Source organism: Haliotis rubra, unplaced genomic scaffold (assembly GCF_003918875.1).
Source record: "Haliotis rubra isolate DU_JTF1 unplaced genomic scaffold, ASM391887v1 Scf745, whole genome shotgun sequence".
Lineage (NCBI taxonomy): Eukaryota > Metazoa > Mollusca > Gastropoda > Lepetellida > Haliotidae > Haliotis > Haliotis rubra.
This window is the reverse complement of record NW_025767463.1, coordinates 185,967-203,043: the sequence shown is the minus strand read 5'-3', so window position 1 is coordinate 203,043 and position 17,077 is coordinate 185,967. Positions and strand designations below refer to the sequence as shown.

The 17,077-nt window shown below is 40.8% G+C and overlaps 1 protein-coding gene across 1 annotated transcript; it reads right to left on the bottom strand.

Annotated features, from left to right (window-relative positions):
* Positions 1-14,084: 14,084 nt before the first annotated feature.
* Positions 14,085-15,675, bottom strand: LOC124259972. The gene is made up of 2 exons (XM_046694197.1): positions 15,558-15,675; positions 14,085-15,040 (listed from the first exon to the last, which is right to left on the bottom strand). The coding sequence occupies exons 1-2, from the start codon at positions 15,632-15,634 to the stop codon at positions 14,098-14,100; spliced, it is 1,020 nt and encodes a 339-aa protein (XP_046550153.1). The 5' UTR covers positions 15,635-15,675; the 3' UTR covers positions 14,085-14,097.
* Between the last annotated feature and the right edge of the window lie 1,402 nt (positions 15,676-17,077).

Below are 17,077 nucleotides of genomic sequence, written 5' to 3'. Positions count from 1 at the left end.
ATAATTCAATAATTTAAATTAAAAGTGGATGTTTGCAAGAAAGATTTAGCCTGAAGGCACGAAAGAGAGTCTGAATAGATTATATACTCTCCCCAAAAGAAACCCATATAGGAATTTCAACTGTATTTTTATGTTTATTTTGAACCATCCTGTAGGCTTTTTGAGTCAATGAAATATAGCGAAATTGCACACTGAGAATGCAGACTTATCCGTATTTGGCACCAACTCGAGGAAAGTCAGTTTGATGTCACATGGAGACGTGTGGTGGCGCTGAAGTCACCACCGTGGGCATCCAGAACTGGAAGGCATCGCCTCGGCATCGAACGAACAAGTCTCAGAATCTCGTGTTGCCCAATCGCAGCCCCACTCTGCCTGTAGTGTAGTGCCTGTGCGAGTTGCTGAAGTGTCTGGGGCTGAGGGAGGCTTACGGCGTCGCACCCGTCTGTCCAGGGCATCCCACAGATGTTCGATCGGGTTTAAGTCCGGTGATCTTGAAGGCCAGGGGAGCACATTGATGTTGTGGTTCTGGAGGAAGTCTCTAGTGTGACGTGCTGTGTGGGGCCTGGCATTGTCCTGTTGAAACAACTCCCTCTGGCGATCAATGATTGGAAGGAGGTGTGGGCGTAGGATTTCGTCACAGTACCGTTGGGCTGTCAGGTTGCCCTGGATCATCACCAAATCACTTCTCCTACGGCAGGTGATCGCTCATAACATCATAACACTGCCCCGGCCGAATCTGTCCACCTGGGGAACGCAAGCGTCGGCGAAACGTTCACGTCGACGTCTGTACACCCGCATCCTTCCATCGCTTCGTTCCAATAGAAATCGTGATTCATCACTGAACCAGATTTTAGGCCAATTCGGTAGGTTCCAGGCCTGAACGTTGGTGCACCATTGAACTCGATGTCGACGATGTTGTTTTCGAAGCACAGGGGCCAAAATAAGGTCTTCTGGCACGTAAACCAGCCTCTCTCAACCTGTTCCTGACGGTCTGTGCAGAAAGCCTCCTCAATCCGGGTATTTGTCGAGCGGTACTGGTCGCCGTAGCTGTTCGATGACGCAGGTGATGATGCCGGATGTAGCGATCCTGCGCTGTAGTGGTCGCTCGAGGCCGCCCACTACGAGGGGCATCTGCTACCGCATTCTGCAGGCGATATTTCTCCCAGAGCCGTGAAATGGTGCTTTGGTGAACATTAATGCGTCGGGCAACTGCACGTTGAGACTGGCCAGCTTCAAAGCAAACCAATGGCGATATGACGGTTGGCTTCACTTAGACGTGGCATTTTGCGTTCGTCAACAATATTCCAAATACAGTGAATAATCGACAGACAGCGATCAACCTTTTATACCCATCATTGAGATTATCTGATCCCCAACTTTCATGTGCATTGCATGTGAATTGTGTATTCTGTGACACTACACGCCGAAATTGAAAATCATGCTGTTAAGTACGGGTATTTTACGGATGGTGCGTTTTGTTGTGATGTTTCAAAACATAAACACCATAGGACTCATAAACAGAGCAAAACCTTTTGTAAAATGAATCACGTGTTAATTCATTCCTACATCAAATTGCTATTTTCATTATGCGTTTCTTTTTTGGGAGAGTATATATTGTTTGTATTTAGGCTGTTTTTGAAAATATTTTAAGGCTGTTAATACGGCGTTAGCTTCTGCTGTGAAAAGTGGGCTGTGATCTGGTAATCGAAAGATATTGTTCTGGATCAATGACAGTGGCACAAGCCACTGCGCCACCATCCTTGGATCCATCTGTAAAAAAAGGATTTATATGTATTATATTTAATTTTTAATTGATTATATTCATGTTTATATTGCAATTCATTAGTTTTGGATTGTTTAAATGTAGTGAGTGTTAGGTCGACTTGTGGCCTAACCAATTATAAGGAGGAGAAAGCGCAGACAGGAAGGCGCTATATGTTCTAGCTCAATGCCAGCATCAGAAAGGAAAGGTTCCACTCTTATACCAAGAGGCGGAACAAGAGAAGACTTCTTGTTATACATATCCTCATAGAGGGGCAATATGATTAAGCGAATGACGATTATCATTGGGTTCATTGCTAAGAGGACCTTGTGATGTAAATTTCGAGCCTTGGCCGCCGTCCTATTCAGATACACTACTTGTAAGTGGTTGACGGTCGTCACCTCTACGTTGTAACCAAACTGGCCAGTTTCTTTCAGATCTTGAAGTTGTTGACGTTGGCGTGTAGTTAGATCACTGGAAATAATATATCTATTTCCTTCAGCGCAGACCTGGCTTTCAGTGCTCTAACTTTGTCATCTGACACTTGCACCTTGACAATTATCGGGCGTGGCTTAGTTGAATCGCCACGCTTACGCCCAAGACGATGGTCTCGAATAACGTCAATTGGTTGCCACGTTTGAACGTTAGGAGCTTGGTGATAAGATTAAGAAGAGTTTCCTTACATGCCGTTGATTTCTCACCTTCAGCTTCCGGTACACCGTGTATGATGACGTTGTCTCGGCGGCTAAAGGATTCCATGTTATCTAGCTCAGCGTCGATAATGGTCAAAAAGATCACAATACATGTCGATCATGGCATCAAAATCAGAATACATGTTGCCATACTCATGTTTGAAGGCGTCGATATCTTATTTGATATCTGTCACTGACTTCTCCAGCTGATCACATCTCGATCCGATTGATATCATGCCACTTTTCAAGGCGGTGATCAGTAAGGATAAATCTGACGTCACGTATTTCAGCTATGAAGCAATCTCTCACGTCTTCCAAAGTAAGTGGGCCGGGGTTGGTTTCAATCACAAGGGCTTGTAACGCTAAAAACTGCCATCAAGGTATATACTGTCACTGACGGGGTCTTATAAATTAGTACTATGTAAAAGGAAAGGGATGTAGTGAAGTCAACACACCAGGTTCGTTTCAGGGCGAATTCAACAATACTCGCTGTATTTATCCCATTTAAAGTATGCACACATTTCAAGCCAATAGATTTACCTACAAAATAAGACATACAGCACTACATCGAAGCAGTACTTTGGGAGCTAGGGTCTTCGGAAGCTCGAAAAATCGTGAATTCTCGATTCCAAGCCAAAATCCCTGCTCAGAATTTGTAGTGGTAACGCACCCATTTTCTTGTTTATTTCACAGTATACACAAACGACATGCACCAAAACATGTTGAACTGATTGCGCCTGTCAGCGCGCTAGTCGCCATTCTTTCGGAGACACTTACATCTCACTGTTATAATGAGTTTACGTACATTTATTCATCGCAAACAGAATTGTATCGTGCCCGTTCGCCATTGACGACATTGGCCTTAACCTGCCCCTCACTTAAAAGAGTCAGCGATTTGATGGGACATAATTTATTTTTAGCCAATGAGCTCCCTTGCTCTTACTTACTGATTGCCTTTGACACTGATTTTAATTCACTAATTATTGTTTGCTTATTGATTGACATTGATTTATTTCAACTCACTACTACTGATTGCCTTTGACGAACGCACGCACTCACACACACACAATCAAGTCACCAGGAAAAACCGGGAGCTTATGGTTAAAACAGGTAAGTAGGTCACTTAATTCGCTACTCACTGCGTTAGGGAGAAAATAATCAATCAATCCTGCTTCGGTGGATTTCATCTTGAACAGCCCCAGCCCATACAAATGCAACAAAAAACAAATAAACAAAAACACGCACAAAACCCAATGCCAAAAATAGGCTACAAAGCGTGCAAGTTTCATATTGGATCTAACAACAGTTGTTTAATGTAGGAGAAATTCACAAATATAGATATGCTCTTGAAAAACCAATAAGCATATCCGGGGCATGTTTGGATCCTATAATTACAGCATCCTGGCACGTTATACAAAGCGTAAGTCTCTGATAATAGGAAATTTTGATAGGAATAGATACTGAATTAGCCCCAGTGAGCTCGGAGATTCAGAACCAGTGAGAGTCCAGACTGGCTTCATTTTGCATGAAGAGGTAGGGCCGAAAGTTTGGAGTATGAGACAGACTACTGGCGTGTGTAAGGTCCCAGCGATACGGAGCGAATCTGGTTCTTACTTGGATGGGAACGCAATTACAAAACCTAATTGATAATTTTCCGAAATACGAATGCTAATATTACTAATCTCCTTTGTTTCTTTAGGCATAGGCATCAGAATTTCTGCTCAGGTTGGCAAAATCAAAAACAGGGTAATTTGGCCAGGAAGTTGAATGTTTCTTTCAGGTATATCGATGATCTAATATCGTTCAATAACAATCAAGTAGCCCTTTCCCTTCCACTGATTAACCACCTGAACTTGAAATACAGTAGACAAGTGGGACCACCTCGTTTCCTACATATATCGTATCTCTAAGACGGTAACGCCAATATTTAACGGGACTGTGGGGTAGCCTAGTGGCTAAAGCTTTTTCTCCTCACGCCGAAGACCCGGGTTCCATTCCGCACATGGGTACAATGTGTGAAGCCCATTTCTGGTGTCCACCGTTGTGATATTGCTGGAATATTGCTAAAAGCGGTGTAGAACCATACTCACTCACTCACTCCAATATTTTGAGAATTGAAGTGCTGCGATCGCTTTGTCGAACGGGGCCCTGGCTCTTAGTACATGGACACGCCTCTCTCTGGGGGTCAGCTTGATATTGAAAATAACACAGGTCTTCCCTCATGTGGAACTGGTACTTCACTCCTTTCCTCGCTTGGGTCTGTAAATAATCGAGTCTGGACCACATAACCCAGTGATCAACAGCATGAGCATCAATCTACGCAATTGTCATGTAAACGTTGGCTAGTATAATAGTGCTGAAACATTTATCGTCAATTTAGCCCTCAAGCAGATGTGTAGACATAGAGAACACCAATAGCCAAGTAATATCACTACATCCTGTAAAATAAACGTTGTTGGCAAAAGAAGTGGTCAATATTATGAGCTTTAATACGCACCGTGAACTTACAACGCTATGACGGTGACAGGATATGTTCCAAATCTAGAACCAATTTAATCCAGTATAACGACTATTCGAATACACAATGCCATTTAGAAAGTGTTGAATGTAACGTGTGCCGGATTAGACTCGATCCAACAAAAGTACTAGAATCTGTACTTTACTAAGAAAGTGTAATCCCAAATATATTCATGGAAACGAATAAGGGAAAACATGAAAGTACAGGTGTTTCTTTATTTATTTCCAGATGTTCACCCACAGTGCAATATACAGGATGACAAGAAACCCGGAAAAAGGTATAGGAACACTTGCACTTTCGTGTGTTCCTATATTCGTTTCCCTGAGTATATAACATAAGTTACATTTCGACTATGTTCTTGAAACTGACGAAGTTGCCCCTGTAAAAACCCTTTCTCTCATTGTGCGCTAGGTTCACAGGAAAAGAGTTTATGACATTACTTTGGTTTCAAAAATATTGTACCCATAAGGTCACATGTTGAAAGTAGGTCACTGATGAAACCTGAGTGTGCAATTACTCTTTTCTATGCATCTAGTATGTTGATCTCTAGTATTTACAATATACATGTACATTCGTAGATAAGATCACACAATCACCCAACCCTAGACAAAAGCACATAGTACTATGTATAAGCAGCCTCATAATGGCAACAATTAGTTATGTGATTTCTCGTAGCTACCGCGATTTCGACCGTTTAATAAAAAGGAATAAAATCTATCATATCTACATCATAAATGAACACAAAAACATCTGTAACTTTGATTCTGCCTGTTCAGAGGTGGGAGTATATGTTGACCTAGTTACGTGTCCGATTTTATATTTACATTTCAAAACAAGTGAGTGTAAAGCACGGCCCCGACTGAACTCTGAACTGTTTTATCAGGTTCAGGCGAAGAAATTGCAGAGTCATAAAATACGGTGATAAGGGCACCCAATTCGTGACCAACTCGTGTTAGCGACTCATGCCCCTAAAGAAGATTTCACATTGACGTAGGAACATCAGAACAACTGCAAACAAGAAATATGCTGTATTCCTGTTGCATTCCAAGAGTAATAAACATTACAGAATCACTCGCAAATTTCTTGGTAACTGTATGGGCCTATACCTGACAACTGCAACCCTGAGGAACCATGGCTTGAAGAGTACAATAATAATGTACATGGCAAAACAGGGTCACCATCGGTGTGTTCCATTACGCCTGATTGCCTGACAAACGAAACAGACCAAATCTGAGACGGCGCCAGGGCCTGGTGGTATTGTAGTGTGTGAGTTAGGATTTATAGTCACATCGGCAGTATGACAGCAACATCGTGACTAAAATAAGTGGTACGTTTATATTACAATATGTAAGTTTATTAAACCTCTCAACAAAAGATATGAAATACGACAAGAATATCACAGAGACGAAATCAAAAGTGGCATGTAACCATAAACTAATTTCACTATTTAAGGCAATGCAATAGAAACAAGGGCCAAATCGCCAGTAACTGAAGGTAGATCACCACCCTATGGACCATTGGACTTACATTGCATTTGCTACCTCCATTGACGATACCTGGACTTACAATTTCAACCAAAATTAAAATGATAAATAGTCTTATTATAAAACATTGGAAGATATTGATATTCTTTGAAGTACATGTATATGGACGCAGGGGTACAATAATTTTACAATACTTCAAGCCCCGTCAGGGGCACAGCCATTAACAATCTCAGTTAATTATCATTTTCTACCATATCTTAAAATACATGAATTAGTACATTTTCTTTTAACAAATACAGTATAAAATGAGACTTACCGTGTTAAAAAGACCCTTGAGTGTTTTTGCACAGACATATTCGTCATGGAAAAATCAACATAGTGTACTTGTACACAGTGTACTCGAGTATCCTACTGGAGGGCCTTCTGATGATGTCAAACCACGACTGGACTCACGCATGCTGAAAGCAAATGGGAATATCACAGAAGGGTTGCTTGTTGGAAACTCGATGGGTCGATCCCTACTCAAAGAAACTTCCCTAGAAATATGTCATTCTATCATTCCATTTACCAAAAGTGTCAGCGATCCTAGACTTCACTTGGGCCCAGAACTGTCTCTAACAAGCACACTGATAAAACCTGCAAGTCATGTTATTTCATTTGAGAAACATTAGTAATATCAGAAACCCCCTGGCAACTGCAGCAGCAGATGCACTAGTTAGATCCTTAGTGCTTTCCAAGATAGTCTATTGTAAAGGTGTTCATTATGGATTGCCAGAAATGCATATTTCCAAAGTTCAGAACGCAAATACAGAAATTAGCTGTTTTGTCTTGGCCATCAGTGTTTGCTGAAAACACAAACTATTTAATTATTAATCTGCCCAGAGTCCTATGGTAGAATTCAATGACCTGTGATGAGAAACGTCAACAGGAACATTTGCAAGTGATTTGTTGAGAGCAGAATTTGAGATGCACTTGTTTTCTGCTTTTGATCAGTATAGTAACCAGCCTTTAGTGTCCTATACTGTCACAGACTGATTCAGTGTAAGAGGGCCAACATAACATGACAAGAAAACGAGACCATTTATCCTGGTTGATGATTGAGAGAGTCGGGGTGTCATGGTAGAAACTTGGTCTACAAGGATCATACTTGGGAGCGTATACGCAATCAGAAATATCCTGAAAAGATATGTCCTACCATACAGGCCAATGAGACAACGCCTTCTGGCATAGGACTCTAGGCAGGTTAATTATTAAATGGCCAAGAAGAAACAGTTGATTTCTGAAAAGAGTCAAATGTGGGCAAGAATACTTACCACGCACAGCGCATGGCATGGCAAGCCAAATTCTAGAACCTGGCCTATTCTACTAACTGTCTACGTGAAGTTCAGGTCGAGATGGTGCATTGGGCAAAGGAACGCTATTCCTGGAAGCAGTGTTCTCAACCACTGTGCGAAGAACTCCATGTTTTCCGTGCTGTGCACACGTGGATGCCAAATCTAAACAGGCTTATACATTTACAAACTATTTGTGCCACAGTTTGGTCAGAATTATACTCCAATTGGTACCATCATTAACTGATAACTATTCACAATCCCCTGCTAGTAGTGGTATAATGGACACTATCGTCAAATCATTCCACAGTGAATGACATGCACATATCTAACGAATAAAATATTCTTTAAAAACTCAGGAAATATAGGTCGAAAAATTTATTAGAAGTGGGAAACTTGAAAGCTGTGACACCAAATATAGATAGTATAGATAGTAGTGTGAAGAAAGCTGTCGTGTCGTTGATGTTGACGATGATACCTGTTGTCGTCGCCATTGTTGTTATTGGTGCAACGCTGTCAGGTTTGTGAACCTCCAATCCTCTTGAACGAAATGAGTGTTTTATCTAGACATTTTTAATCGTCTTTTCCTTTGTGAGAAGTTGTAGAATTTTGTGTTTATCTTGTCACGATTAACCTACATAACCCAGTCCTGTTTACGAAACGGCTTGTATTTATCCGGTGAGGAATGGCGTACCCTTTCTTTGTCAATAGAGGGGCGGTAGGGTAGCCTAGTGGTTAAGCGTTCGTTCGTCACGCCGAGAACACGGGTTCGATTCCCCACATGGGTACAATGTGTGAAACCCATTTCTCGTGTCCCCCGCCGTGATATTGCTGGAATATTGCTAAAAGCGGCGTAAAACTAAACTCACTCACTCAATTTGTCAATAGAAGACTTGTAGATGGAGCTCCAGAAAGCCATACTGCGGCCTATTGCCAGTCAGTGTACCACGGTATCTGCCAATCACATCCCAGTCGGAATCAGATCTATTGTACCAGTGATGGAAAGAAGTACCGTGACCTGTAAGTCTTTTGGCTCAAGAGGAGCTACAGCGTATCAATGTTTCTGGTTGTATCCATTTACGGAGGTTGACGTGGTCTGGTCGTCTTCGAGAAGAATTGCATCCCTAAAGACGTGAGGGAATCAACGAAGCGACCGGATATTGATTTGTCCGCACCATACATTCCTGAGTTAAGCGAGGGTAGCATAAATCTACTGTCCAGTGAGTTTTCGCGAGAAATCAATGCCTCCTAAATTTGTAATCTTATGCATTTCAGTAGTATAGAGGCCTTTATGGCATCAAAATCTATTTTTAGAATAGGCCCCTGGCAACAGGTTATATTTAGACCATAAATTATGTTTCTATTTTTAGAAGAGTCTATATTTAGTCATGTCTTATTAGTATTGTACTTGGTATTATATATATGTCTTGATAACTGATCCGTCCTGATAAACAAAGAATCTTTTAAATATCTGTTGCCATGATATTGCACGTCACGCCATTTTTACCCCTAATATGGCGGAGGATGAAGAACAATGACAGATGGGATTGGTCTTTCATGCTGTTTTAATTTCCTCATTCACCATCTACGCTATGATTTAATTACGCTTGCGACCCGTGAAGATCGGAGTTGAATTGGTCTTCAGTAAGCCATGCTTGTGGCATGAGGCGACAGGGTTGACACATGTCATCGTATCCCAATTGCGTAGATTGGTGCTCATGCTGTTGATCACTGGATTGTCTGGTCCAGACTCGATTATAAACAGACCGTCGCCATATAGCTGGAATAGTGCTGAGTGAGGCGTTAAACAATATTAAACAACAAACAATTACGCTTGCCTTATATAAAGTAAATACTTCCGTACAGTTTTACTAACAGGCTTTCGAACTATGTTCTAAAATATCATCACCGCACTGGCAGTGCTTTGGATGGTCCCAAGTTTTCTTTTTCGCAAAATCATTATTCATGTAAACAACTTTCATGGTTCCTTTGATAGATGTGCTCTGCAACTTGCCTCACGTGAGCACAACATCCGCGTTGTTGGCTACGGTAACAACTGCACCCCTACCCTCATCCCACGTCATCACATAACCAGGCGTACACCTTCCCATTTTGAGCGAGCACTCTATGACGCTATGACCCATGGCATTGACGACAGGCTGATGTCTGTCAAGGAGAGAAACATCACTGTAGCTGATGCCAAGGAGGTGTTTTCCAAACAGGACCATGCTGACAGAGTGTACGTCCGCAACAAGGACTGCTGGGCCTATGACCTTGATCTGACTGCCATCTCTCCCTGAAACAGCCACCATGGCAACAAGAATTCTGGAACCCTAGTTTCTCCGAGACATGCTTTGTGGTCAAGGTACAACAATATCCAGCTCAACTCCACTATCAGGTTTGTTGATAAACACAATAACGTATTTGAGCGCCGGGTCATCAAGTCCAAGGCTGTATCTGGACAAACCGTCCATATTCAAGGCCAGGACATCGTGGTGGGTGACCTGGACAGTGGCGTCCCTAACACCATCTCTTTTTCTAAAGTGATGCCCAGAACCTGACCTCCCTTCATTTGCCTCACACTACCCATATTCCAGCAATGAGCACAGACCAGGAGAAGAATGCTCTTGTGGATGACATTGGCAGCCCCACCTTCTTCGTCATTAACAACCAGTTGGTTCTGTTGGTTGTGTCTACCTTTGACGGTGCTGGAGGTGGGACATCCATCAACCACTACTTTGATCAGATTAACGAGATCATGATCAAACAAGGAGGCGGCTACCAGTTGACGGAGATGGACCTCAGCAAGTTCCTGGAACAGGGAAAAAATTACCACACCTTCTTGGGAAATAAAGAATGGCACAGTTAAAACGTTTCACACCTTTGTATACCCGCCTATATATACTCATCAACATGGAACTATTACTATGGTAAAACGTCATATTACATGTGATATATGTTGAATTAAAAGTGTAGTCAAATCAATTTAGATCTGAAAGTACAAAAGTCCGGCACAATATGAACGTCGTATTTTATCCGGGTTAAAATTAGCAACCCAAGTTTGTCGTAAGAGGCGATTGACGGACTTGGTTGAGTGATATACCTCCCTACATATGCTCATTAAACAGATCCATTAGTATCCGGAAAAGTCCATTTTGAATCTGAAACTAATCTTGGTCTATGTTGAAGAGAAAGGTATAGTCAAATCCATGTAAAATCTAAATGTAGAACAAAGAGGTGCATCCTGATGTAAAGATGTTCTGAGGACCATCTTGAATAGAAAGATGTACCGATGATCACCCTGAATCTATCTGAGATCCATCTTGAGCTTGAAAGTTGAATCTGAAAATGTAATGAGACCCACTTCGAATTTGAACATGAACTGTGGTCCTGTGTTATTCTACTTTTTTATGAATTTAAAGATGTGATGAGGTCCATCCTAATTCTAACGACGGATGTACATGATCCTGAACTGAGATATGTACTAAGGTCCGTCGTGACTCTAAAAATTGAAAAAAGGTCATAGAATCAAACGATGTACTGAGACACATCTTGAATATATATATACTGTGGTCATTCATGAATCTAACAATGTACTGTGGTCCTCCTTGAATCTTGATATGTAAAAGGGTCCCTACTGAACATTACTATTCTACCAAATCCACAATAACTACCAAGGTCTGCACAAATTGTGACATACTGTTCTGAGCATAGCTTCCCTAGGCAAAAGAGATAACCGACTTTAGAAGTCCAGCTTTCACGAATGCTAGAGATAAGATATGATTGGCTAATTGGAAGAACAAAGAAGGTGAATAACTGATAATAGCCATTGGTGGCGCTAGGAACGAGACTGCTAAACTCAGATAACCCCCTCACCTAATGAAAATCCTGTGTGTAATGACAGCACAGCCGTTTGGTATTTCAAAAGTGTTGATAGCAATACTATCAAATAGGCTACAACTTCTATCGTACAACAATGATGATACAACAGGCGGTAGTATCTACCCAAACACGATCTGTATGGTATCCACAGCTGAGTCCAGTAGAGACACTGGTCCGGAATGATAAGATTTTAATCGGAATTGCATCTCATGCTGTTACTATATAAACACACAAAATCCAAAACAATAACGAATCTGAAGCTTTCCCTCCAGCATATACACAAGGAACCCACTTTGGGGTAGAGTGGAAGAAGTGAGGCAACTGGGTCAAAGGATTTTGTGGAATGGGTTCCACGAAGTTTCCATCAAATGATGTACCACGATAATCGCGCCAGTGAGCTTTCCTATGGCAAAATACTATGAACATATATACGTTTTAATCACCTAGCTAAAACATGCAACTGGACCATTTGAACACCTTGATTAAAAACAAAAGATTTTTTCAGTTATATCTCTTGCGTTGGGAAGACAGTATGGAATAGTGCCAAGTGTGGCGTCAGACTCACTCACATGAACTCACATGAACAGTTTGTTATGATGTGTGTTTGTTAATTATAATGTAACATTAGTTGGCTTTTGGTTGTTATGGGTCACGGGGGCTTGGGGTGCTGAGTGTGGATTTGGACTCGCACCTTGAGCTTAGGCTGTGTATTTTCACCTGTTGAGAGTGGGCTGGGGAGTTGCCTCTCCTTTTTTTTTCTTCCACTTTGTTCGATAGTATGAGATGAAATTATAGTGGTGTGAAGCGGCTTTTGCTAGAATTTTCTAGAACTGTATAGTAGGTACATAAGGAATTGTTGTTGAGATGTATGACGGGACTACTGTGGATTTACCCTCGTCTGTCTGCTAGCATTGACGTTTCAAGACTTTATCTCAAATGGACTCGTCTACATTGAACTTCCAACAGCCCTGTGGTCTGGCTGAAATTTTTGGGAGTTTCATACCCTGATTTAAGGCTTATTATATTGATGGTATATTTTTACCCGAATATCCACAATCTAATGCAAAGGATGGAGTCATTTTCAGAATTGAAATATCCACGGTATTCTTGATGGACTGTTTAATCGTGCTGATCCCTTTCAGCTCCAAGACTCACCTAATTACATTTTAAGAACAGCAATGGTCCTCATAATATCTTTACGCCCATGGTGAAGATCGTACATCTTTAGATTCTGTCAGTCCAGATTTGAGGAGGTCATTTTGAGGTGATGATGTTGTACTGACCATGCAAGATATACTCACGAATTATTGACAGGTGAAGCTCCTCCATTTTGTATCCTTTGTGATAAGAGAATTAAGTATCCCTTGCTTAGCTGTATCGATTTTTCAACTACATGTATTTCAAAGTTTCATCCATAAAGGATCTTTTAAAAGTAAATTCGGTTTTAATTCTTGTTTGTTTTAAAAATTAAAAAAAAATGAAATTGCTTCATTACACAAATTTGATCAATATTTTGTATATGATAACAAGTTATATGTAATCGGTGGGAAAATTGATAGCTTGGGTTGTTTGTGGCTGTATCCATGAAGGGGTTGACGTACTGTAGAATTATTGGCCCCTTGACAATATTGTAACTCGATTTCATTCAAGGTATTTTATCGACCACTGTTTTTAAAAGAAGAATAGTTGTCATTATATTTTTGGATTAAATTCCTAACTATCGCCAGCGACTAAGGGGATGATGTAAATCCAGCTAGGGTCCATGCAGGAAGCAAATGTACTGTATGTCTCCATAGTCCCAAGTATGGCGATCTACCTTTAGTGGATGGTAATCTATATCCCGTTTTCATACTGTATTGTCCTGAATAGTACTATTATTTTAAGGTTAATGCTGGTTTTAAAATCTATAAGTGTGATATTCTAGTTGCTTTATGGTCCTTTGTCGACAGATTTTACAATCAAACTTTATTTATGATCAACATATGACTTGTTTTAGTTACATTATGGTTGGAATATTGCCGACGTAACTATAACTCACTCACTCACATATCCTTAGATTTAATATGGACATCACGACATCCTGTACCTCAACATACCCGTAGATTTGTCGTCTTTACAACACTGGACATCGTGACTGATATGTTTATGATTGACTTTTCGAACTTCAGAATAAACATTTCGTATGGTGACTTTTCTGTGACCTCATTATATTTCTAGATTATAGTTATACGTTCATGGAAGATTTGATTGTCTAAACCTGGACAACTCATTTTATAACATTCAGATGACGAGCAAGGTTTGATGCTGATAAAACGCTTTTTTCTTAATATTCAAGATGAATTTTCTACCACCCTAATTGTTCCCTCTGAATACACATTCTAGTATTACAAAGGTGTAGTAAACAAACACGTTATGCTCATGTCAAGATTTATTTCCCAATAATGCCTGGTAATGACTCGCCCTTTGCAAGATACTTGCTAAGATCAATCTCTGTCAGCTGGTAGCCACCTCCTTCCTTGGCCATAATCTCGTTGATGTTGTCAAAGTAGTGGTTGATGGACGTCCCACCTCCAGCACCGCCTGTTGTGAACACGAACAAAAGAGCTAACTGGTCGTCGATGACGAAGAAGGTGGGGTTGCCACTGTCACCGCCGATCTTGCGTTCATAGTAGTCGTGTCTGATGGAGGTGGTTAGAGGAACATGTAGCCCTGCATTAGTGGAGGAGTAATAGTAGAAGTCGTCCACGAGAGCCTTCTCCTCCTGGTCTGTGCTCACGGCTGGAATGTGCGTACTGTAAGGCACGCGGAAGCTGGTCAGGTTTCTGGGCATCACTTTAGCGAAGGAAATGGTGTTGGGGACGTCACTGTCCAGTTCACCCACCACGATGTCCTGGCCATAGAATGAGTGGAGACTGGGTCCAGATACTGTCTGGGTCTTCACGACACGGCGATCAACTACGTTGTTGTTTTGGTCAACAAACCTGATAGTGGAATTGACCTTGATGCTGTAGTGCCTTGCCCATAGGGCGTGTCTTGGAGAAACCAGAGTTCCAGCCTTCCTGTTGGCCAGGTTGCTGTTCCAGGGAGAGATGGAGGTCAGGTCAAGGTCGTAGGCCCAGCAGTCCGGGTTGCGGACGTACACTTTGTTGGCATGATCCTGTACAGTGTACACCTTCTTGGCATCAGCTACAGAGATGTTTTTGGCCTTGACTGCCCTCAACCTGTCATCGATACCATTTGTTATGGCACCAAAAAGACCAAGCTCAAAATGGGACGGTGGAGTCTGAGTTGGGTGCGTTCTCTTGGTGCAGTTCTCACCGTTGCCGACCACGTGGATGTGGTACTCACAGTAGGCGAGTATATACTCACATCTGAAGCCAAATATAATGTTGAAATGTATCAAAATTAAACCATTTTAGTATATAACAGGTTGGATTGCATATCTACAATCGATATATCTGTAATTCAAGGTAATTATGCACAACTGGAACCATCATCTGGATATATCTTAGAACTGAAACCACAGATCCTGGTACCTGTGCAGAACTAGAATCATTATCGGGATGTATCTGAGAATTGAAACCAGACTGCGGTACCTGTCCAGAGCTAGAATCATCATCGGGATGTATCTTATAATTCAAACCTCAGATTCTGGTACCTGTGCAGAGCTAGAATTATTGTCGAGGTATATCTGAGACTTGGAACCACAGATTCGGGTACCTGTGCAGAACTAGAATCATCATCGGAATATATCTGAGAATTGAACTACAGATTCTGGTACCTCTGCAGAGCTAGAATCATTATCGGCGAAATCTTAGAATTGAACCACAGATTCTAGCGCTGTTTGGTGAAACAATCCAAGACCATTACGTTTTGGCCGATACTTACGCGCCATGATACTTCTTGCCGTCACTGCCACAAAAGATCTCGTTATCGGCGAAATGTCTTTGGCAGGTACTGTTCATCGTTTTCTCGCAATACGCTACAGTATGATTTGATAGAGCGCCATCTGCAAGTGATTGCATGCTTTATGTAAACATAGAAAAATTGGATCATGTTCTCGTTAATCATGTATACCAGTTCAAATTTCCCGAATTTTCTTGAAGATTCGTGTTTGGCTTAGATGAACAGTTTTGATTTCGAGTAATGAGAATAAACAAATTAAATTGATTTCTAAAATGGTGTGTTCTTTACCAAGGAGAAGGAGAAATGTTTTAACCCTAATGCTCATTGATAGTATCAGGGTTTTTTTCGATCAGTCTCCTCTGTGCATACAATTGAGAAGACAATCGGTCTATTTTAAAGCCGGCATGTCTATATTAGCAAAGATATTTTTTAGGTTATAGCTTCATATATAATTCATTGAAAATTATTATTGTATATATTGATATTTGTTGTTTGATTTTAATATTTGGACCAGATTTTGGATGTAGATCGTAATTTTTGCTTCGTAATCCACTATTTACAACATTTAGATAAAATAAAATCAAGCTGACGTGTCTAAGACAAAAAACGTTTCATTATTTGACGTCGGAATGAAAATTCAGGAATGGCGGGAGATGGGAAACACAGAATAATAGGCGAAAAAGCTGTTGTTATATTTTACTGAATACATAAGCACAAAATTTGTCCCATATTATATCTTAGCCACTTCACACTACACATGAAGATTGTGTAGGTTAATCGTGACAAGATAAACCAAAAATTCTACAACTTCTCACAAAGGAAAAGACGATTAAAATTGACTAGATAAAACACACTCATTTCGTTCAAGAGGATTGGAGGTTCACAAACCTGACAGCGTCGCACCAATGACAACAAAGGCGACGACTACAAGAGACATCATCGTGAACAGTTCCCCAGATGTTGTGTTCCAGACCAAGACAAGACCACTTGTCCTCTGACGTGTCCCCAACTGATTTGGTTTTTTATACTACTGTCCACATTTGGTGACACAGGTGTCTGTTTTCCCACTTTCATCTACAATCAGAAATTGCTTCGTGGTTTTATGTACACCACTCGCACGGCCAGACATTTAGGTTAAGAAACTTTGAATATGTATATCCGTACATTGTTATCTTAATACCGCCTTGGAACCACATATTTTATACTGGGTTCTACCATTTTATGACGCTGGTGCCAAATGATCACTATAAGCCACATTAAGACCTACTTTTGCTGTTTCTTTTTTTTTCAATTTAAGTCTTTTATTTCCCATTTTCATGTTTAACAAAATATAGATATACAGTAACATATATAACAATACATAACAGCGTTTGTGGAGCATGGTAGCATTTTAAGTGAGGTTTTTTAATTATGATGTACAAAAAGCACTAGGTATTTGCCAGTTTCAAGTTTCAAAAAGTTAAACTATTTTGGGGATCTTATACCCCTGGGGAAGATTTGTT